The sequence below is a fragment of the Pinus tabuliformis genome, chromosome 6 (genome assembly GCF_031772625.1).
Source record: "Pinus tabuliformis cultivar Carrire ecotype Pingquan chromosome 6, CPIR1, whole genome shotgun sequence".
Lineage (NCBI taxonomy): Eukaryota > Viridiplantae > Streptophyta > Pinopsida > Pinales > Pinaceae > Pinus > Pinus tabuliformis.
The window spans coordinates 722,064,141-722,088,457 of record NC_142292.1 but is presented as its reverse complement, the minus strand read 5'-3'; the positions used below and the strand labels follow the sequence as shown (position 1 = coordinate 722,088,457).

The window sequence follows — 24,317 nt, the reverse complement described above, 5'->3', positions numbered from 1 at the left end:
GATCAAAAGAATTGGCCTGAACTCTTGGATGTAGCTTAGTTCAGCTACAACATGCAGAAGAGTTCCACGACAGGGTATAGTCCATTTGAGTTGGTGAATGGACAGTTGCTCCTCATACCGTTTTGATGAGGGGTCTTCTGAGGAGTCCTCATGCGAAGAAGTTCATGAAGGCTTGGGATGAGACTTTGGAGTTAGCACGGTTGCGCTTGCACGAGGCTGCAAGGAGGATGAAGAAATGGGCAGATAAGGATAGGTGGGATGCACACTTCAGTGTGGGAGATATGGTTTTTCTCAGGATTACTGGAGATCAGTTTCAGCCACCTAAGGGGACTGTGAGATCTTTGACGAGGAGGTATGAGGGGCCATTTCGGGTGAAGAAGCGAGTGGGGGAGGTTGCCTATGAGTTGGAGCTTCCGCGCCACATGCATGCGAAACATCTTGTTTTCCATATCAGTTAGTTGAAGAAGTGTCGACTTGATGCAAAACATCCAGACAGGGTGGAGCCACCGAGGGGACCAACCATGATTGTTGACAGACCAAATCTTGTTTTGGAGAAGATTTTGGATCTTCGAATGACAAGACTTGGGAGTAACATGAGACAGGAATTTCTCATTAGATGGAAGGATGCACCAGAGGAGGATAGCTGGGAAACAGAGGACTCACTGTGGAGATGGAAGAAAAAGATTGCGAAGTACGATAGGAAGCTACGGAGGATAGCCAGATTGTCGAGGATGACAATGACTTTAGGTGGGGGAGAATGTAATGCCCATGAGTCATTGGTGCAGATTGGCAAGTCGGGCACGCTCACCGGGCACGTTTAACCGAAGTGTTGGTGAAAGTTAGGAAGGGCGCATGACGGGCGGGCGATGAGCTGGGCATTGGAACGACGAGTTGGGCGCGCGCCCGAACGGAGCGATGAGCTGGCCGACACGAGCTGGGGAGCGGCGCACAAGTCATTGCAGAAAAATGACTGAGTGTCAAACCTTGGCAAACTTATATGGGTGGGCGGTCCCGTGTGCAGGCACCCCACACCATAGCCGATGGTTAATTATCGGTGGAACGACACAAGTCGGGTCGGCTTAGCTATATGTTGAAGCCCCTACTATGGATAAACCATCGTATATATTGGCAAAGGCTTTGGTGGAGAAAACACAACGGAGATTGTCCAACATCCATCGCAAACGAGCTCTGAGTTATGGGCGAGCTACCCAAGTAAAGACATAGCGGACGAGCCCGCAGGTCGGGCAGGTTTAATATCGTAGCGTAGAGTTTGGTCGGAGGTTGGGTAGAGCTAGTCACAGGTCGGGGCGAGACAAGCGGATGAGCCACAAGTCGCCACACCGCCTGGGCAGCAGAACAAGCGGTAAGGTTGAATGCAAACACGGTATTTTGTAGAGTTCGGGTGTGTGAACTCGCGGGCATGGCGACTCGGTGTATGGGCGCCCGCCGGTTGACACGATGAGTTGCAGTGGCGACGAGCTGTGGTAAACAACGATGATGGATTGCTGTGGGGCGACACGAGCCCGCAGGCAAGTGTGCCCACGGTGAACAACAAACGAGCTGGTGGTAGGTGCAACGGGCACGGTGAACGCGTTCGGTGAAAACGTTAAGCCGTGTGCAGTGTGTCTCAAGTAAGGTTGAACGGTGCAGCGGCTAGGTCAGTGGGCCGGCCGAGCTGCATGACAGTCCATTGTTGTAAATTGTAAAACGTCGGTTGAGTTTTGCTCCCAGTCGATTTGTAAAACAAAATTTAATATAAATTCTTACTTGCATATTGGATTGTGTCTCTTGCTGTTGAATGTTTTATTAATGTAATTCCGCACATTAATGATTTAACATGGAAAGTAATACGAATGTTATGCGTAGTTCGGAAAACGACTTAATGATGAAAAAGTTTAAGTGTTTCACTGATGCCGCACGTTGGGCAATTCGTGAAAAAAGAATTGAGGGCGTGACCTAATGAGCTTTGTGAGCCCATTTCATGAGGTTCAGGTTGCACTTTCCAAGCTCATCATTAGACCTTAGGAAGCACTTATCAATGATTGGAATAAACCTGGCCTTGGATATGACAAGGATGTGTTCTTTCATATTCCAGACTATTCTAAGCCAATCTAGTTTCATAGTGCTGGGTTTCTTCACAACAATTCATCTTCACCTACTGGTCCACTTCCACAACCATAGATTGTCAAATGCCAACATTGTGATAGAGTTGGCGATGTTGTGTAAGATCAATTTTTTGATCTTCACCCGTGTAAGTATTGCAGAAAACACACTTACCATTTAGATAGATGCTTTAGACATAAGACTCCTGCAAGAATGAAGACTCACCTTAGATGGATCGCTTCTTGGCAATGAGTTGCAACAACCAAGAAGATATTTCAATCATACTTTAGAGTTCATTCTTGAGTACTGACATGTCTTGCAGTTGGGATTTCTTCATATTCTCACCTTGTATCTGACAGGGGGGAATTCATGGCCAATTACCAGATTCGAAGCCAAATCAAGCGAGCCCGAGCCATAGCCCGAACCAGAGCCTAGAGCCATAGTCATCCATAACCATATTTAGAGTTGTAGCCAGAGACAGATTCATGCCCCATGAGCATGCTTTTGGTTGGTGGCTTGCCTTAAACCACCACCACTTGCAGAAGACTTCAGTTTCTAATACATTAGTTTATGGCCAACTTTAAACCAACATTAGGGAGCACTTCAACTAGTAGAAGACTTCAACTTCTAGCCAGATTCAGAACTGTTCCAAGAACTACATCATGCTTTAGTTCTACAGTTGGTGGTTAGCCTTAAACCACCACGCGTAGAGGCCTTGAGTTCTCCCACCTTATTGGGTTTGTGGTCTTCCTTAAAAACCACCATTTCAGAGAACACATTCAACCATTGGCTGCCGTGCTTTTTTGCATTTTTGTATTTTGTATTTTAGCTCTTTTCTTAGACTCATATAGACCCTTTCAAATTAGAGGGGGGAATGTTGGACACCTAATCCATAAGGGTTGGTGTGGACGAATATGAACATTCAGAGAAGTACAAGATACCTCTTTGAATATGAAACCAAGGGTCATACGACAATGTATTTATATGTACACTCTTGTGAATAAAAATGCATCCCACAAGTTATATTTTATTGTTGTCCATTATTTTGGTGTGAGTTTAAAAATTATCATTACATAACCTTTTATTAAATTATATCAAAATATGTACATCAATTTATTCTACCAAAGGAGTTTAGGCAAATAGCAAGCTCAAATGTTTATTGAATGCTTTATTTTTCTATCAATATAAGGCTTGATATGATCCAGACGCAAGGAGACTCAACCTTGAGAAGGGAGAGGGTATTCCTTCCTAACCCTTTACTCTTCAGAGGAGATTGTTTCTACAAGCCCCTTGTGATAGAGGCATTGTTTGTTACCTAGGGCCTCCTTGTTACTTCACTTTTTTCAATGTTACATGGTTTGGGTTCAAATTTCGTCATTAAGTTCAATTAAGGCTCATCATTGGGTTCGAATATATATGTGTATGTGTGTGTGTGTGTACACAACACACATATACATACAATTTACAAACTTATATTTTTAATTTTTTATAATAATAGAGCTACATATTTTGTAGTTTATTAATATCTATTATTAGTTATATATAACTTATTAACTCGTACTCGTATTATATGCTGTAAAACTTTAACATATAATATAAGGTATAAAAAACAATAAATATCACACAACATATAAATATAAAAAATTATAAATAATCCTAATTGTGGTTTGTGAGTAGCAATGTGTGACCTGCTGATTAAATGAGTTCATTTACTAGCATTGACTATCAAATAGGAATAGATGCTGCAGGGGTTGGTGGAACACCCCTATGGAGCCATAAGGAGTAGATGGCTCTAATCCAGTGCACATCTCATGTGATTTGGTCTCATTCTCTTGGTTTTTCACCACTTGCCCCATTCTCTATCCAATACGTGTTGCGAGCATATCTCTCAGTGCCACAAATCACATAGCGTGGTACACAATGGAGATGAGGTGAGAAGGTTAGAATTGGTTTGGACGGTGGTATGGAGAGGATGCGTAGACGTTGTCCGTATAGTAGCATGTGGAAATAGGCTGACAACATCAAACTAGAACGAACCTATGGGCGAAGTGAAACAAATTAAAATTTTTCTTTGCAATTCGCTGAATTTTGAACCTCAATGTAGAAGTTTGACAAACCCTATGACAGAGTTTATTGGTATGTCTATTAACCATTTCACGCCTTCTATGTATTTATTGTATGCTTTTGATCAACTTATAACTACTGAGTGGATTTGAAGAGGGCGATTAGAGAGGATATATATACGAAGTGCATTCATGGCACATGGATCACGTCAAGGGCCTCATCCCTAAGGCAACCCCATATTTCGAGCACTCCTATAGAGACATACAATGCATAACACTAGGATCCCTATTGTCCAATTCAGATTGAATTATAATTCGCTTCAGATTGGGATAGATCATCATATCTCGTGGTCAGAGATGATGATTTTCTAGCTGTGTCACTTGCACCAGATTGAGGAGTAACAAATTTTTAAATATCCCATTTACCATGAGATTAGAGGGAGGATCCATTGTCTTTACCTAGAATCGAGAGATTCCTTCAGGATTTTCCTCCTCTATTTGGACCAAAGAGGCCTAATTCATTTTATTAGGACAAATATTAGATCCTATAAGGACCTCTTTGAACATGCTTCATTAGGTGTATCACTTTCTCCCCTTCTATCCCGTCTATCGGTAACAAAGCGGGAGTCCAGGAATTAGGATACTTCCAACACTAGATCTATGAGATCATGAACCTCCACTTGCCCTTTGGATAGCAAACAAGGCTTATGAGTTGCAGTTGCTGATCTTAGCACAGGTGTCATCTTAGCTCTTAGCACATGCCAATTTCTTACCCCCGTCTTGGGCGCTAGCTTGTCATTACTAGGTTCTTTTTGGTTGCCTTGAGTGTTAGGTGAGTATTGTTGGATTGTTCTAGACTTTCTCGAGGACTTTGTAGTTTGGTCCCCAAACTTGGAGTCATACCTAAGGATATCATCAAACAATGTATTAGCTGTGCTGCAGTTGGTGATCCTATAGAGACATTTCCACTCTCCTCCTCTTCTATGCCCACTTCTATCTCCAATATGGGTGCAGGCTTCCCTCCCCACACTCATATTTTCATATCGCTAGTTATCTTACTTAAATGTACCTCCCTCATTTGTAGCTAGACATTTCCTTTCTAGATCTCAACAATATGATGCTTCAGTCCATAGATTGTTAGGTCTTGTGGGCATTTAATTTAATCTGTTCTATTTTGATGGTATGTAGCCTTTCGCCTTGTTATTTCTATGGTTATATTTCTGTTTACTTTTCCCATTTAGTATTTTAGCTTCTTTTAGCTCATGCTTTACTTTTAGTGTTTTGCTTACAGGAGTTGGTCTGGCACTCATGCAGTTCGTCATTAATTGTAATTTTGAGTTTCACTGAGCTACCCTTTGGTCATTCATGCAAATTAAATAAAATTTGCTTATTTTATAGTTGGTTTAGTTTTGTGTTTCATTAATGACCTTTACATTAACTACTAGTTAGCTATATTACACAATGGATTTAATGTTTCTTGTAACTTAATGATTGATGCAAATTTTGTCTTATTTATTTTGAGGTTGTCAGAGAGTTGGCGAACTTTCATGGGTTTCAAATACAAATGCAGATCAGGGATGTTAAGTTATGATTATTTTTCTCACCTGTTTTGTGTGCTGTATTAATAGTTTCTTCACATACTGCTAGGTGAATACTCCAAGAATATGTGCACGCCTGATCTGGGCCCTAGCAGAGCATTTTGACTTAGAAGGTTTGGATCCATTGCTGGCAGATGACCCTGAAGACCCCTTAAATATTATCATATCAAATATGCATAAAGTACTCTTTAGTGTTGATTCTTCAGCTCCCACAGCTACAAATAGACTTCAAGATGTTCAAGCAGTTCTTCTGTGCGCGCAACATTTAGGGTCGCGGTATCCACGAGCAGCTCAACTTCTTACAAAAGAATTGGAAGACTTCAGGAGTAGCAATTTAGCAGATTCTGTGAACAAGCACCAGTGCCGTCTTATATTGCAGATAATAAAGTACATTTTAACTCATCCTGGGGAGAGGTGTGCAGCAGCATATGCTAACTTTGCTTTTCATGCATTTATACATGTTTTTTTTTAAATTTATCTTCACAAGCAATATATGATGATGTCAATTGTTACATGCCCTTTTACATTGGCAAAGTAATTCAGATATGAAGTTAGGAGCCCAAAAGACACATAAATGGCCAGTAACAACTAACTTGATTTCAGCATGCATGTAGAACCTGAGATGAGCTTCTGGAACCAACCCACCAAAAGTATAAACAATCCTGTAATTTACGAAATTTGCTCTACAAATATCCTTTAATCAAAGGAAATTTCCCTTCCATCATTAAAAACTAGCTTACAATCACGAAATCCACCTTGCAACTATACAATTATTTTGTAATAAATGTGACTCACAAATATAAAATTTGATTGCAAAATATAATGATGGCCTACAAAAGTTGAATTCTACTTGCAATTTCTGATTTCTTCAAGTCAGCCTGCATGGTGAATTCTGTCAATTTGAAAATGGCTTTCAAAACAATTTCCAATTATATGAGGTTGGCTTGCTCAACAGATTATGGTTGTCTACTTTTATTAGTTGAGGTGGAACAAGTTTTGATATATAAGGTATAGAGAGGAGTGAGAACTGGTCAACAGTGGCTGCATCAGTTCATAGGCATTAGCAGCTTCTTCACTTCTATAGGGGTTTTTATGCATTTAGATGTTAGGAGTGCTTCATTTTAGGTTCCTGTTGGGAACACTTTGATGTCACTTATTATACTTTCAAATCTCCAAGGCCCCATCAGTCCATGCTACTTTCCTTGGGACATTCTCCCGTAGCACTTACTAGTGTGATTTTAAAGTCTTTAATTTGAGTATGAAGAGGATTAGCTCCTCTTTCTTGTATATCTGGCAATTGCAACGTTCAGTTCACTCTTCAATCCTTGTTCTGGGTGTTTCTAGAACCTTTTGTATACTTGTACCTTTTTGCATGACCTTTCTCATTTGGGAGTACCCTTTTGTTGTGTTCCTGTTGCTATTATCCCCTGCAGATGTACTCTAGTCCTGTTTACCTATTTTGGTCATTTGTGGACACTAATATGAATTTGGTTTCAATTTCAACCTGTCACTTGCAATTGATTCTCTGCACTCCATTCAATGCTTAATACAACATTCTCCCTTCGATTAGACAAGTGCCCCTAAACTATCAATCAACTCTTCTAACCATGCTTTCACTGATGATCCGCTTGACTCATCATGGGTCCTTTTCATCAATGCCCTGCGTTTTATTGCTAGATGCCTTGCTTTGGCCTTCTCCTAATCTTGTACTTGATTGCCTTCTTGGATTATTATATCTCCATGCTATGCAAAAATATCCAATTTATGCATAAGTATCCTACTAAAAAATCTTTTGAAAGTACGGTCCCTCCTAAAAATATCACTACTCCATTATTAGTTTCTCAAGCCAACTATATAATTGATGTCAAATATACAACCGGTACCAGAATCACTGTCTATGCATGACAGATCTCATAGATGTTTTTGAAAATTTAGGATATTATGTATATAGATTGAATAAGATGAGATATGAAGGTTACAATATAACGTGGGGCATATACATTACAATTCTTCTCCAAAGTCTGAAGGTCATCTTACAATAACATGACTATTACTTATTCATCGTTATAATTATCTATTATACATTTATAATATTATCTTTTAGTCCTTAACATTCCTTCCCTTCTTGAGTTGCTTCCAGGTTAAAGCACAGTTTGAAGACGTATATTTTTGCTACCAAATCAATTGTTGACTTTAGTTGCTGAGTTCGTGCATGTGGTCCATGACCTGGCTTAGTCAGTTCATGACAGACTCAGCCAGTTCAGACCAATTTGTAATGGTTTGGTACTAAATCAGTAAATACTAAAAACTGGTCCAACAGTCTGGTTTGGTGACCGAGTTGACCTGATGCCCTATCTTCTTCGTCGGTTTGGTCAATTCCAAGTTGGACCAGACTGGTTTTTAAAACTATGTCAGAATCCACTATGACGAGGTATCAAACTCACCCAAGACTATGTTGCTTGATTCAGAGTTCTTGTTTAGCAAATGGTAGTGCCGCAACCTAAGGTTGTATCGAACAAAAGCCAAATCATTGAACTGTTTTTGCCCAAACGGTTCCACTTCTAGGTATATATTTGCTAAAAAATGCTCCAATTATGTTCACACCTAGAAACTATGTCACTTGACACGGGGACACGGGACATGAAGGACACAAGGATTCGAGTGTCTGACACGGGCACGTTGACCCCCCGGAACAGGACACATTATATATATATATATATATATATATATTAAAAATTAGATATTTCTTACACAAATTCTCATTCATGATACAAATTCATTGATTCAAACAAAGATCTTCATCTAGATGTAAGTTTTACAAAGTAACATTATGCATACAAATACAATTGTGATAAATTCATCAATGATCCAATAGGGGAAAGACAAGAAACTGCAGTTTTTTCATCAAGTCATCAAAATCAAAATGTGTTACATAGGTAGTAGCAATGCCAATGGAAAATAGAAATAGCAAATACAAAACAGCTACAAGCCTCAAGGCAGTAGGTAGCTCATTAGTCATCAATCATCATCATCAAAATCAACATCAATGTCATCATCATGGTCACCAATGCTCTCCTCTGTATCCAATGTCATCTTTGCATTTGCTGGTTTGGAGGATGACCCCTCAACAATATCACCATCATCAAAAGTGACAAGCTCTAGCACTGGCTCATTAAGATCCAAGTTGGCCAATGTCGACTCAACACTGTTGTCCAAACCCGTATCATCAGGAAAGACATCCCACATCTTTGTCTTTCCCTTCAACCACTCATCTCTCCGCCTGTAAATAAGACGAAGGTTGGTGTGCACATACACCACTGTTTCTTCCTTGGACTGCTCAAGCCTTCTCTTCTTACCTGTTGCTTGAATCGCCTCCAAATTGCTCCCAAACCCTTTGTTAGTCACTCCCACACACCCACAACAAGAGAGATAGAGAAAAGCGAGGGAAAAATGACCCAAAATTGACTGTTATGGGCTGCGCGACAAACAAATCAAGGGGACACGTGTCCCATAATGAGGACACAATGGACGCGACAAGTGGAGATTTAAGGTCAAGGGATGCATCAACCAAGTTCCCTTGATAGATTATTGAAAGACTAATTTAGCAAAGCATAAAGAAATAAGATTTCATGAAAGATATTGCACCTTTTAATACGACACAAAGAAACCATACTTTCAGAAATTTGTGGGTGAAATGGAAGAAAATCAACAATAGACTTGCAGCATTCAATCAAAAATGACTTCATCAATCTAAGACAAGTCTCCTGATGTAAAAATATCCCTCCCAAGACAATTTTCTCCACCAAGATCACATTGTGTCCAAGAGAGGTAATGCACACTTCTTAAGAAAGAGAGAAGTGTTGTGTTATTGATGACTCAAAATGAAAGTGACTCTCCTTTATCTATATGAGGGTAGCTATGCCACTTTTCATTAATTTACAAATAAAAGCCCTAAAAAATTTACTTGAGCATTCAGCTAGGCCTAAAGATCAAAAGTCGACATTAAGGTAGCTTTAAATTTTTAAAACATAATGAATGCAACAAAATAGTGCACACGTATGGGAATAAAGGCTCTTCATTATGACATCATCCTCTCAAAATGGGTGATCTCCATCAAGCGACAAAGAAGGTCATGAGTGCTCCTCACTCCAAGAAGAAATCATCAAAGTGCATGGGAATATCCCTAAATAACTCTTCTTCCACCATGATATCATCTACAAGGAGGTCTATGTGACCCTTATTGGGCACATGGGGGTGACATGGAAAGCTTTGAGGCAAGCATTGGCACATGGGCATGATGTACCAGTCCTCCCAAGTCATCTTAGTGATAACCATCCTCATCTAAGCTCTAGGAGGCAATGTGCATGAAATAGGGTCAAGGCAAGCCTAGGGCATCTTCGGTCCATCGTGGTACATCGTCAAACAAGCCAAACACCTTCCCTTCTTGCTAACATTTAAGCATCTGGAGGTGTAGCAAGGGGCATACAACCATGTGTAGTCTTATCAAGGCCCAACATCCATATCATGAGGGAAATATTGGGGCTAAAAGGTCTTGTTTGCACTCAACAATGGGCAAACCTCCTTTTAAAGGTGCTGGATAAGCACCATGTCTTCTTTCAAAGGATTTTTGCTGTGTGAGTGATGAAATGGCTGAAACATATCCATAGTATCAAGTGAGATCAACAACATTAGCGACAAAAACCATTAAAGAACATATCCTTAGTATGAAGTGAGATCAACATCATTAGCGAAAAAAACAATTAAAGTATCATTTTGAGCCATATTCAATGTTAGGGGCACAAGAATAGTTCACACAAGCCTTATCTTCCAATGTCTTTCTAGCTCAGAATTTGTAGGTAAGTTACCACACCTGTGTTAGGGATGGTTATGCATTCCACCCTATTAGGTGCTTCCAGCCCCTAAGGGGAAGGACATGTCATGGGTAGACCCATCAATCCATATGTGCATGTGACAATGATGGTAATGGAGTGGGCAAGACTTCAAGGAAGATGGCCATAGCCATGGTACCAACTAGAGGGGGTCCAACATCTTTGAGTACTATAATGAGAAGAGGGAGCAATTGTGGAATCATGAGTTACCCCTTTCCTTGGCTTACTTTTTCCACCACTTTGATGCACCTTTTACTTTAATGATTTATCTTTCTTTCATGCATATCTTTGGAGACCAAGCTTACTTTGTGCTTTTCCAATATCCATTAAAGATGTAGCAATTTCTCAGTTATCGGGGTTGGGACAGTCAAGCTTTGTGATGTAGAATAAGATGTCAAGGAATTGGGTGATGGCTAGTGAGGGCGATAGAGCTCATGCTAGGATTTTTCCAATGTGCTTTCTAAGTCCCAACAATCTTTTGCATTTTTTCTTTTCTTTAGTTTTGGCTTCATGTGCTTTTATCGTTCGTTCTGTTGCATCAACCTCTTAAGGAAAATTTACCGGCCCTGGCTTGAAGATGAGGATATAAGGTGCCAGTCCCAATGACAAATGAAAATTAGCCCAAAGTATAGATGTGGATATAAGGGAGACATTGAATGTGGTAAGTATGGAGTACCTTGGGCAGGCTACTTCAATCAGTGCCCCTCCTTAAGGAAGGACTTGAAGGGAGGTAACACTGGACTAGGGGCAATGGATAGCCTCCCAGGTGAAGAATGGAAACAATGGTACAATCAAGAGCATTCAATCCTTCAACGAGGCTTGTGATCCATATTAATATGCCCTCAACATTAAATGAAAGCACATGATTACAAGAATGGCTAATGTACCTTCTGATAGATGACCTAGTGGGAGAGATCATTGACCAAAGCATCGATGGAGAGTTTGATGTAAAGCTATTTATGAGCCATCATAGGGTTGTTGGCTGGTCAATTAACAAAGAGAAAAATGTTCTCCTATGGGTTACCTACTTTTGGTGGGTAACATTTGGCTCCAACTCTAAGACATGTGGGTTACTTGATCCATGTGCTCGAACGAAGAGTGCATGAGAATCCCAACATTCCCTGGTACTCGTAGACCTATAACTTGTAGACTCATAACAACTTGTTGATAGCAACTGTGTAGGGTGTTGAACGTCACCAATGTTGTGAACATTGGGATAAATCAGCAAGGGCCGGAAAACCAAAAAATCGTAAAAATCGGGAAAATATTGGTAAAAATCAAGATACCATCCAAGGGTCCAAATTTTCTTGAAATATACAATATTCCCTTTGTGGAGGACCTTTAAAAATTGATTCCTTTAAGACCTACAAATTTTTCCACTTGGAGAATTATTTTTCCTAAGACAATTTAATTTTGACTCTATTAATTAATTTTTTGGCTTAGGATTTAATTTTATTTTGCCAGAAAAATGAATTAATTTACACATGAGGGGGTTTAATTAATTTTCCACTCTATAATACATAAGATTTTATATTTATGACCCTCAAAGGGGGAATACACATTTGGCTTAGACCTTCAAGATACATAACCCATCTGTGACACAATATGATCTAGTAGACCAAGTGATTTGTAATAAAATAATTAAGCCAACTAGCTTAAATTTTTCCCAAATCATTTTTACATCAGACTCGACTAAAAACACTAGGACTCACCTAAGATTATGACAATAAATTTCACTCTAGCTTTGGGGTTTAAGCTGGACGGAAAAAATTGATTAGCTGTGTCTAGAAACACAGGTAATCAACAAGGTTAAAAAACCTCTTATGATGAAGTTCGTCATCAAAATTATAGACTTACCTAGGTTGTTACATATACTCAAGGTCTTACTAGGATCATTTAGATTACATAACTTGTGGAATGGGTTTACAGTGACATGTAAACTACTGATAGATGACCCAATCATGTTGAAAAAATGGGCACTTTCGCTTCCTTGGAACTTTGACAAAATGTGCGCAACATGGCCAAAGAGGAAGAAGGGGGGAAATGCACACAATCAAATGTACCAGCATTGGTAGAACCTCAAGAGGAGTTTGCTAGGAAGTTTGAAACCGAGTTCACACTTATTTGCTACCTTACCTTAGGCACATTACGAGTGTGTGCGTGGTTGCTAAAGAGTGGAGCCACAAGACACATGACGACAGCATGGAAGTAGTTTGATAGCTTGACGGAGTGGGACTTAGAACTGCATGTAGAGTTTGGTGATGATGCCAAACATGCAGTTAAAGGGGTTGGAACAATGGTATTCGAACTTGAGGTAGGAGGCAGGATGCAAATGAAAGATGTGTTATGGATGCAAGAACTGAGGTGGAGTCTGCTCTCAGTCTCTATGATGGAGAAAAAGGGGTTTTGTGTAGCATTCCAGGATGGAAAGGTACAGTTTAGACCCAAGGGATCTAGCTCTGAAGAGGTATATGTGACTGGAGTTAGAGAGAGAAACATGTATAAGCTAAAGGACCAACATATACAAGCAATGGCAAGAAGCAGAGCAGTGACAAAGGACAAGTAGTGGGAACCTTTGAAGGTTGAACAACACAGAGGGAATTTTTCCTTAGGTTCAGGATGCAAAGAGTTGTTGATAGATTCCTCCAAATCTATCAAGAAGTCCCCTCGGTATGAGATGACCTTATAAGATGGTTTGGAGCAAGAGGCTTCTAGAAACTAGACCAAGGGGAATAGGACTTCGAGGATGTTTTTAGACTAGGTGGCAATGAAGGTTTCCAGTTCAAAGGGAGTTGCTATTGCAACATATGTAGTTTGAGGATTGAAACCAGTTCCAAGGGGCAGAAGTATCTCCCTCATTAAGAGGGATTGTTGATCTTTGTAGCTCGGGAAGGTACTTATGCATAGGCCTAAGTGTCTAAATATGCAAAGTCGCACAAAGTCTCCTTAGACACTTGCTCTTGTGTGAGCAAGTTGCATTTGCAACTTATCCTAAGTTTTAATTAAGGAAAAACACATAATTGTTATGTTGGCTTATTGAGCTAAAGAAACATTAGAAACAATAAAGTGTTTACTTTGGTAATTATGCTTTAATTTCAACCCTTGATATCAAGCGAGGTGAAATCTAATTTTGGCTGTCAATCGCTTTGGAGATTAGGTCTAGGGATTTAGCTCATCTAAAAGTTATCAAAGCTAGGCTAAAGAGAGGGAGAAGACACACCATATAGTGCACAAAATTGAGAGAGGCATCTTAGTGAGGAGAGTGATGCTCTAGTGTGGTTGGTCTGAGGAAGGGGCAACAAGGAGATCAAGATCAACCATTGAGTGCTTGATTGATTGGATCAGATCCATTGTTGTACATGTAATTTCATCAGTTGGGCCATTATCCCCAAACGGGAGCCCAAGTGGGTTCTAAATGTTTTACTGATGGTTTGATTTGAATGGGCAAAATATGTGTGTCATTATGATTAGTCATGTTTTTTCTTCCACTAACTTGTGCTAAGAACCTAGTTATGAATTCATTCAGTATACCTGTAATCTACTAGATTAATGGTTTGCCAGGTTCTAGGTTCGCAGGAAAATTAACAATATCTACTATTTTGCTTAGTACTATTTAGAATGATGAATGATGAATCTAAATCAATGTGTTTCATTTCTGCATTTGAATCTGAATCATGTTTATATCATCCACTATTTTGAATTTAGTATTTATGTTGCACATTGATGAATTTTCATGAAATGAATTTTTATTGTTGGGATTTTTTCTTTTCTTTGGTTTATAATTCTAGAGACAGGGTCTCCTATGCCAGAGACCTCGACATCCCCCCTTTCCCCATGGATTTTCCTAAAATTAAGCGGGTGTCTCCACACATATTATATGTGTATTTCCTTGCTATTGTTCTCCTGCATCCTGGAAATTTGGTGGAACATTGGTAATTTCATGAAACTGTGTAGCTGCTTCTTTGATTTGATCAAGGAATTGATCCAAAACTAGGTTTCGGAGTCTGAATGCACCCTTTGCTGATTCTGTAGGCAACTTTGAGTCACCAAAGAATTGGAGCTTTCCCACTTCATTCTCTATAGCCAGTGTTAGTAGGAGTTTTTGCATAGGTCGCTGTTAATTTTGGCAACTAGGGCCAAACTTTACCTCGGACAACTCATATTAGGTAGTTGATATTTTTATTGGATTCCTCTCTCCGAGAAGTGTAGGATTGATCTAAAGATCATCCCATTTTGACATGTACAAATGGAATTATGAGTTTATTTTGATTATGGACAAATTGTCAAGGTCGACCAACAAACTCATGTAGGCTTAGAAGCCCAACAATCACGTCTATTCATCCTCAACGTTTGCATATAAATACAAGGTGTCTCCTCATTAGGACACTTCATTCTCACATACATCTCTCTCTTCTTGATCGGGTAGGGATTTTTGAGGCTTCTCACTCTCCACACGTGCGAAGAAAGCACTGTACTTTTTCTATGTTCACTGAAAATTGCAGAAGGCTGTTTTGACTAGTGTTGACCATCTTTGACTGCGGTTTTGTTTGGGGTATTTCTTTTTGGACAGGCCGCAGTTCTGGGCATGAAATCCGAGGCGGTTTGACCTTTGTTTGACCAATGTTGATTGTGTTAGGGCTTGCTGTTGTGTTGACTTTCTTTGACCAGGTTTGACTGGATAATTTCAGACTGTTTTTGGGCTGATTTAAGTTGCTATTGGAGGCTGAGTTGACTGAGTTTCACTGAGCTATTTTGGAGGTCAAATCTGCCTTGTTGACCAGCATTGACTTTATGGTTAGGGCTTTCTGTTTCTGTTGTTTGACTGATTAGATTTCGCTGTGATTGGGCAAGTGAATTTTGTATATTGTACTCTCTTTGTGCTGAACTTTTGAAAAATTATAAGAAGAATTGATCAAGGGTTTCCCCACATTGGGGTTTGTTCCTGGCTAGTGAAATATCTTGTTTCCTCTTGTCTTGGCTTGTCTTTTACTGTTATTGTTTATGTTCTATTTGCATTTTACTATCATGATGATGTGATTGCTAAACTGGATATTGATATTGGGCTAATAAAGAAATTGAAGTAAAATTGCTCTAAGCATAGAACATACCATTGTTATCTAAAATTAACATGGTATCGGAGCTGAGGTGAAGACAAAGCCCAAGCAAGAGTGAGAAGAGCAATCACTAAGAGGAGCAATCACTAATCAAGGACAAGATTCAATGGCCTCCACATCCTACTTCAAGTCTGATGATAAGCTTCATGATAAGTCTAATTATCATGCATGGAAGATGTCTCTTGATTTGACATTAGAAGAGCAAGATGTTATGGATTATGTGCAGGGAAAGATTTCAGAACCTCCTTCAAATGCATCGGTTGCTGCTAAGACAAAGTACAAGAAGGGTGAAGTCAAAGCCAAGAAGATCATCAGGGATTCTATTCATAAGCATTTAGTTTCTTACATCTCTAATTTGAACACATCAAAGGAGATATATGACAGGTTGGTTGGCATCTTCAAATCTAGAAATGCAAACCAAATTCTTTTCCTCAAGAACAAGGTGAAGGATATAAAAAAGGGAAGAAATGAAGATATTCAATCCTACTTCATGAGGATTACTGAGATAAAAAATGATCTTCTTTCAATTGGAGAAGTTATTGCTCATAAGGAGCTTACTCTCATTTCCCTTAGAGGACTCCCTCGTGAATGGCACATGTTCAACACTACTATTCTTAACAACGACATGATTCTAGGTTTTGAAGAATTGCTGACTAGATGTTCTCAAGAAGAAAACAAGGATGATGGAACTAGATATGCTTCTAAATAGGAATGATCCTACTGCATTCTCTGCTCATGCTAAAAAGAGCAATGCAAGTTCAAAGAAGCAATGTCAAGGAGGGTTGGGTTTCAAACATGGAAGGAGGGGAAGATGCTTCATTTGAAACAAGTTTGGTCACTATGCTAGGGAGTGTATTAATAGAAGGGATACACCTCATGATGATGACAACCACAACAACAACAATTTCAGGGGCAACAATAATCAAAGGAATGACAGATTCAACAACCGAGGAAAAAGGAATGCTCCCGCCCCTCGTAAAGGAAATGGCCGCCCTCCCAAGAGATCAAGAAACACCAGGTATGATGAATCTAATGTTGTTGATAACAAGCAAAAGTAATTTTATCTTATATCTGCCCTCTCTACTGCATTTCCCCCGGACACTTTGGGAAATTGATTGGTTGATAATGGTGCGTCAAGGCACTTCACTGGGTATAAGGAAGCTCTTTCATATCTGATTGAAAAGTATACAAGTTTAGAAATTATTCTTGGAGACAATGCCACCTATCCTACGAAGGGTGTTGGGAATGTTACTCTTCAATTGTATCAAGGTAACACCATTCATCTACAAGAAGTACTATATGTACCCGATCTAAAGAAGAACTTGGTATCTATCTCGATGATGGAGGACAAAGGATTCAAGGTGGCATTCATTGATGGAAAGGTACGTGTGTGGAATAAAAATTTCAAAGATGCATTTACACTTGGCTTCAGGGTTGATAGCCTATATCAAGTTGGAGGAAGCCCATTGGGAGCTATGTCTTGCGACACATCACTTCAATCCGAATTATGGCACCGAAGGTTTGCTCATTTACATTATAAGGCTCTACCCGATGTGAGGAAGATGGTGATAGGTATGCCCGAATTTAAAGTAGAACATGAAGGTGTTTGTCAGGGGTGTGCCAAAGGAAAGCATACAAGGGGACCATTCCCCTCAAGTGATAGCAAGACTACCGACATATTGCAGTTGGTTCGTTCTGATCTATCTGGTGCAATGCCCATGAACTCATTAGGAGGATATTTATATTATGATATCTTTATGGATGATTTCTCTCGCAAGACTTGGATATATTTCTTGAAGAAGGATGAAATATTCTCATGGTTTCGTTCTTTCAAAGCTTTGGTCGAAAATCAACCCGGGAAGAAGATCAAAATATTGAGGACTGAGAATGGTACCGAATATGAATCAAATGAGTTCAAAAATTATTGTAGAGAAGTTGGCATTAAGAGGGAGACTACTACCGCACATACTCCTGAACAAAATGGTGTTGTTGAAATGAAGAATTGTTCTATCGTAGAAACCACTCGTGCCATGCTTCATGATCAAAGCCTTTCAAAGTTCTTATGGGCCGAAGCTGCAAACACCGCTGTGTATGTTCAAAATTGATGCTCTCATCAAGCATTGGACTCCAAAACTCCCAAAGAATTTTTCACCGGTAAGAAACCTAATGTTTCTCACTTTCAAATTTTTGGTAGTCTCGTATATTTTCATGTGCTGAAAGAAAAGAGAAGCAAATTGGATGCTTTTGGGAAGAAAGGAACATTTCTGGGCTACAGTGAAACTTCTAAGCTAAGTCACTTGACACGGGGATTCGGGATTCGTAGGATACTGGGATTCGAGTGTCGGATTCGGACACGTTGACCTCCCGGAACAGGACATGTAGGATTCGTTATATATTATTTTATTAATATATATATATATATATATATATATATTAAAATTATATATTTCCTACACAAATTTTAATTAATGATACAAATTCTAATTAATGATACAAATTCATTGATTTCAAACATAGATCTTCATCTATAGCATGCATAGTACATACAAAATTCAAATACATGTCAGTGGTCACATAAATCATGATTCATAATTCATAAATGAAAGACAACTTACAACTACAAGATAGTAAGATAAAGACACTGACAACTGTAGTTTTCTCATTAAGTCATCAAATCAAAATGTGTTACATAGGTAGTGCTGGTGCAATGCCAATGGCAAATAGAAATAGAAAATATAAAACAACTACAGGTATACAAGCCTCAAGGCAATAGGTAGTCATCAATCCTCAGAGTCATCATCAGAATCAACATCAATGTCCTCATCATCATGGTCACCACTGCTCTCCTCTGCATCCTCCTCCTCCCTTATATCCATAGTCGCCTCTGCATCTGCTGGTGTGGAGGATGACCCCTCTAAAATATCACCGTCATCAAATCTAATAGGCTCTAGCACTTGATCATTGAGATCCATGTTGGCCAATGCCAACTCAACACTACTGTCCAGACACATCATCAGGAAAGACATCCCACATCTTTGTCTTTCCCCTCAACCACTCTTCCCTCTGCCTGTACATAAGACGAAGGTTGGTGTGCACATACACCATTGTCTCTGCCCTGGACTGCTCAAGCCTACTCTTCTTCACACTATACAAATTCCCATATGTGCTCCAATTCTTCTCGCAACAAGAGGATGAAGTCACCTGAGAGAGGAGCCTCATGGCTAACTGCTGAAGAGGAGGGCTTGTTGCCCCATGATTTGCCCACCAAGAATAGGGCTTCTTAGCCCCCTTGTCTCTAATCACATCATATCCTGCAAATCGACCAGTGCTAGTGGAAAACTATGCAAAGGCATCCTCCACCTCATCAAGCAATGCTCTATCCTGAAAAACCTGCCTGAATGCCTCTTTCCTCCCCTGTGAGATTTCACTATCCATGTGAGGAGGGAATTTGCGGGAAGGTCCACCATTCAGCCGCTCATGGCTGTAGTATTTTGGGTTCAATGAGTGAGTCAAACAATGTAAAGGTGTACAATTCTTGTCCCATCTGTTAAGAAGAATATCCTGTATAGTATCACAGAAGGCCTCTGGTGATGTCTTATACTTAGGGCACTCACTCTGTAGAATAATGCTCCTCACAGACTCAATCGTGGAATCCCATCCCTCATAAACCTCTCCTAGGATGGGTTTGTCTGTATGTGCAAATCGAAGCAAAGAAATGATAGGGTCCATGATCTGAATAATTAGATCTACCCTCTCCCACCAAGCATCATCTAGCACTGTGTCCTTCACTCTTTTAGAGGCTACTTGATCTGTCTTTCTCCAAAAAGACCAAAACTCAGAAATAACCATGGACCCAAGAGCGGTCTTGACCTCCCTCAACCTCTTCAACACCATGAATGAAGAGGCAAACCGCGTATCAGCAATCTTCAACAATGATAGATTGGTGTACTCCTTGTAGATAGTGAGGGCATTTGTATGATTTTGCAAAAAGTTACGGATATGTCGTGCATCCTCAATAATGTTACCAATCCAAAGCACATCAGAAGCAATGGATTTCAGTGCTAAGTTCAATGAATGGACAATGCAAGGTGTCCAAAACACTTGTGGATATTTATCTTCCACAATCATGCCAGCAGCCTTGCAAACAGGTGCATTATCTATAATGATTTGCACACAAGAATCAACACCTACATCTTCAATAACTTTAATAAATAACTCACCAATAAATTGTGCATCCTTGTATTCTCCAAGTGTATCCACCAATGTTGCACTAATCGTTATCGGGATAATATCGGCGCGAGGTAAAAATCGGAAAAAATTGGTAATAATCGGGAAAAAATCATTTGGTACAAAAATATTCATTTTTTTCAATTTTTTTAATATCTAAACCATCTACAACATAAAATAAATACATTGACACATAAATATGATAAAAGAACTAATATATAAGATGTTTAATATCATTTCTAGTGCTAAAATCACACATAATAGTGAATCATGTCCTGAATAGTAAGTCCCGACTCCTGAGTCCCAACTCAACCTCAAAATATCAACAAAAAATATAATAATGTATTTCATATCATGAGTCATAATGTCATATACAATGAAATGAACCAAATAATTAAAGTCTAATACTATTGATTTCCTTTGCCCTTCTAGATGTAGATGTCGGTGGAGTTGGCAGGCCGTAGTAGGCTATGGAGTCTACGGTGCTCTAGAAGCCGAAGAACTAGGAGCTACAGGAGGTAGACCACGTCCTCTACGTGTGACAGGGGTAGCTTGGGTCACCTCCTCCTCCTCAAAAATATGTATATATATATATATATATATTTTTTTTTTTTTTTTTTCGTAGTTAATTTGTTATCTCTACCCCACGATTTTTTCCCAAAAAATCGGGCAAAAAAATAATAATTCCGAGTACTAAGCGCGATTTTATCTTTTTGTTGAAAATATTGCGATTATACGATAATATCGCGATTTTAACAACACTAGTATCCATTACTTTCAAGAAAACTGGACCATTCAAGGAAGACACCATGAAGTTGATGATTGGGTGTCGTGCTGGATCTGTTCATCCATCAGAAGCAATGCTAACTCCAGATGTTGGCCATGATACTACAATAGGCTCAAGCGTTTTTTGCACCTCTTTTTTTGCCTTCGTCGAAAATGTGGTTCTAAGCTTCTCTGAACCAGGAGGCACATACCATGATGGAGACCCGTGAGTTAGAGCTTGACACATCTCAATAAATAGAGGTGAGCGTGCAACATTAAATGACATGAAGTTTTGATAGAAAAAGAAGGCAATGGTGAGATCAAGCTCTTCTCATTTCTCTTTTTGAAAAATCTTGCCCATTGGACCAAGTGTAATTGCTCTTTTTTTTGCTGCTTGTCCCCCAATAGAACTCTCAAATGGAAATTGGGTGGTGCCTTTCCTAAAAAATGGAAGGGGGTCTTCATTCTTGGTTTTTCTTCCATACCAACAGTGGACTCCTTTTCCATTTCTTTCCTCTTTTGTAAAGGAACAACTTTACAAGCTCCAATTCCACAACTTGGTAAAGCCAACAAATGGCCTTTCACACGGAAATATGTGCTTTTGAAAGAAATGTGACAAAAGTTGCATCTCCATTGCACATTGCCTCCTCCCTTCCCCTTGGTGCTTGTCCCATCCTCTCTTGTGACATATTTCCACAAGGGATATTTCTCAATGTTGTCTTTAGGTCCTCCTCTTCCCTCAACATTACTTGCAGCAGACTCTGATGATATTGGGGGAGGAGGGGCATCTCCAATGGAGACATTCTTCCCCTTCCTTTGCCCCCTAACTGCTGCCTTTGATTGAGCCATGAATACTGTAAAAAAAATGAACAAAACATGCACAAATTTGTAAAAAAAAAATCATATACAATCCGCTGTAATAGAAATGCAAAAAAATAGAGTTGAAATGCACTTACCTGGTGCTTGAATCTCCTTGCCGAACGCTCCACACCCTTAGCTCCTTGCTCCAAACCCTTAGCTCCTTGCCCACAGCTCAAACTATGCAAAACTGAATGAGAAATAAGGTGAAAAAGAAAAGGAATAGTGCGTATTTTAAGTCCGTGGAATGCATTTTAGGGGATTCTAATCGGGACACGATGTGTTTGTACGGGATTCGTACGAATCTCGTACGGACACGTTGTGTCCCGTTCTAGGATTCAAATTCCTAGGAAATCGTGTTCGATTCGCAGGATTCGGATTTGTAGGGGGTTTAAGACGAATCCAATTACTTAGCTTCTAAGGCATATAGAATCTATGTGCCTGGTCAAAGAGAAGTGGAGATAAGTCATGATGTCACCTTCGATGAGGATGCTGCCCTTGGGAAGATTAGTAACCTTCCTCTTCCAAGGAAGGACAAAGAAGCAGATTCAGGAAAGCAGGGAGAACCGTAGGATGAGTCGATGCTCGATGCTGAAGGACCAATGGATCCCATTGATCCACCCCCTCATGAGCCCTCCTCCTCAAAAAGGAGACCCTCATGGCTTAGGGAGACTCTCGAAGATGTTGAGAGACATGTTGCACCTAGGGGGACATTTCGTGAAAGTAAGAAGCCAAATAGGTACCAAGGTTACTTAACTGCAATGAGCACCATTGTTCAATGTGAGCCTTGCACATTCGAAAAAGTTGCAAAACACCAAGTTTGGAAGGATGCAATGAACGAAGAGTATGAGTCGATTATGAAGAATGATGTCTAGGATGTGGTCCCTAGACCCAAGGACAAATCTGTTGTCACCTCGAAATGGTTCTACAAGATCAAGCATGGAGCTGATGGAAGCACTGATAAGTTCAAGGCCAGATTCGTTGCTTGAGGCTTATGTCAAAAGGAAGGTGTAGATTATGATGAGATATTTGCATCGGTTGTTCGCTACACCACCATCTCTTCGATCATTGCCCTTGTTGCCTCGCAAGGATGGAATCTACATCAGATGGATGTCAAGACTGCCTTCTTGCATGGTTCACTTAAGGAGGAAGCCTATGTAGAACAACCTGAGGGGTTCGAAGTTCAAGATTGTCAGACACATGTATGCAAGTTGAATAAAGCCCTCAATGGGTTGAAACAAGCACCTTGGGCTTGGTATGAGAGGATCAATAGCTATCTAATGAAGCTAGGATTTACAAGAAGTGAAGCTGATCTGAACCTTTACTTTAAGGTTGAGAATGATAGACCTCTCATCTTGGTACTCTATGTGGACGATCTCTTTCTGACAGGTGAAGACCCTCTTATTCATCAATGTAAGAGGGTGTTGGCATCTGAATTCGAGATGAAGGACCTAGGATTGATGCATTACTTCCTAGGGTTGGAGGTCTGGCAACAGTTAGTTGAGACTTTTCTTTCTCAAGGAAAATATATTGTGAAGATACTTGAAAGATTTGGGATGGTGGATTGCAAGTCCGTGGCTACTCTGATAGAACTTAACTTCAAGAAGTTATGCGGAAGTGTTGCTGGGCCCAATTTGGAAAAAATCATTCTGAGTATCATCAACTCGTGGGGGCGCTGATGTTCTTGGTGAACTCCCGTCCAGACATATGGTTTGCAGTGAATACATCGAGTCAGTTTATGGCCGAGCCTCATCACATACATTGGATTGCTGCTAAGAATCTCTTGAGATATCTTCGGTGCACAATCACTTATGGACTGGGATACACTGTTGACAATGTGAGGCTCCATGGTTACTCTGATGCAGACTGGGCTGGCAATGTGGTGGATCGTAAAAGCACATCTGGATATTGCTTCTCTCTAGGTTCTGCTTCGATATCATGAATGAGCAGGAAGCAAAAATCAGTTGCCTTGAGCCTCCTGTGAAGCTAGTTTGGCCTCCTGTGAAGATGTTTGGTTGAGGAAGCTCTTTAGTGAGTTGTTTGGGCATGTGATGGATACCACCGTGATCTTCTGCAACAATCAGAGTGGGATTCGTCTTTCAGAGAATCCCGTGTTTCATGACCGCTCCAAGCATATTGATATCAGGTACCACTTTATCCGGGATATGGTACAACGAGGAGCGATAAGGCTGCAACACATTGGGATTGATGATCAGGTCGCCGATATTCTTACAAAGCCCTTGGGGAAGGTCAAATTCTTAACCTTCCGTGAACGACTTGGAGTTGTGGAGAGACCCTCTTATGAGGGTCTCTTATGAGATGGATATTGAGCTCTGGGAGCTCCAGGGCGCTGGGGGTACTTCTTGGAGCGATGAGTGGTCATAGGGTGAGTGGTTCACCTTCCCTAATGGGGCGCAATGTACATGGTGAGTGGTTCACCTTCCCCTGTGATACCCCATGGTGACATATGCATAGGTTGAGTGGTTCATCTTCTCCTATGGCATATGAGCAGGATGAGTGGTTCACCTTCTCATGCCGACACATTGTACCAATGCAGTCTGGGACTCATGGGAAGTGCCTCTCATCTAGCCAATGAGTAGGGAAATGGGGATAGGGACCATAGTACTACTGATGGACGCATCGTGTACTATCGTACTCCCTATGCTAGGATGTTGATATTGATCTGGGATCAATGGAAAT

The 24,317-nt window shown here is 40.1% G+C and overlaps 1 protein-coding gene across 1 annotated transcript in view; it reads left to right on the top strand.

Annotated features, from left to right (window-relative positions):
* Window positions 1-24,317, top strand: part of TPLATE (ARM repeat superfamily protein) — a 159,347-nt gene that overhangs the window by 95,171 nt on the left and 39,859 nt on the right. The window contains exon 3 of the mRNA XM_089421006.1: window positions 5,814-6,178. Within this exon, the coding sequence (XP_089277132.1) occupies window positions 5,814-6,178 (365 nt within the window). The remainder of the gene's footprint in view (window positions 1-5,813; window positions 6,179-24,317) is intronic.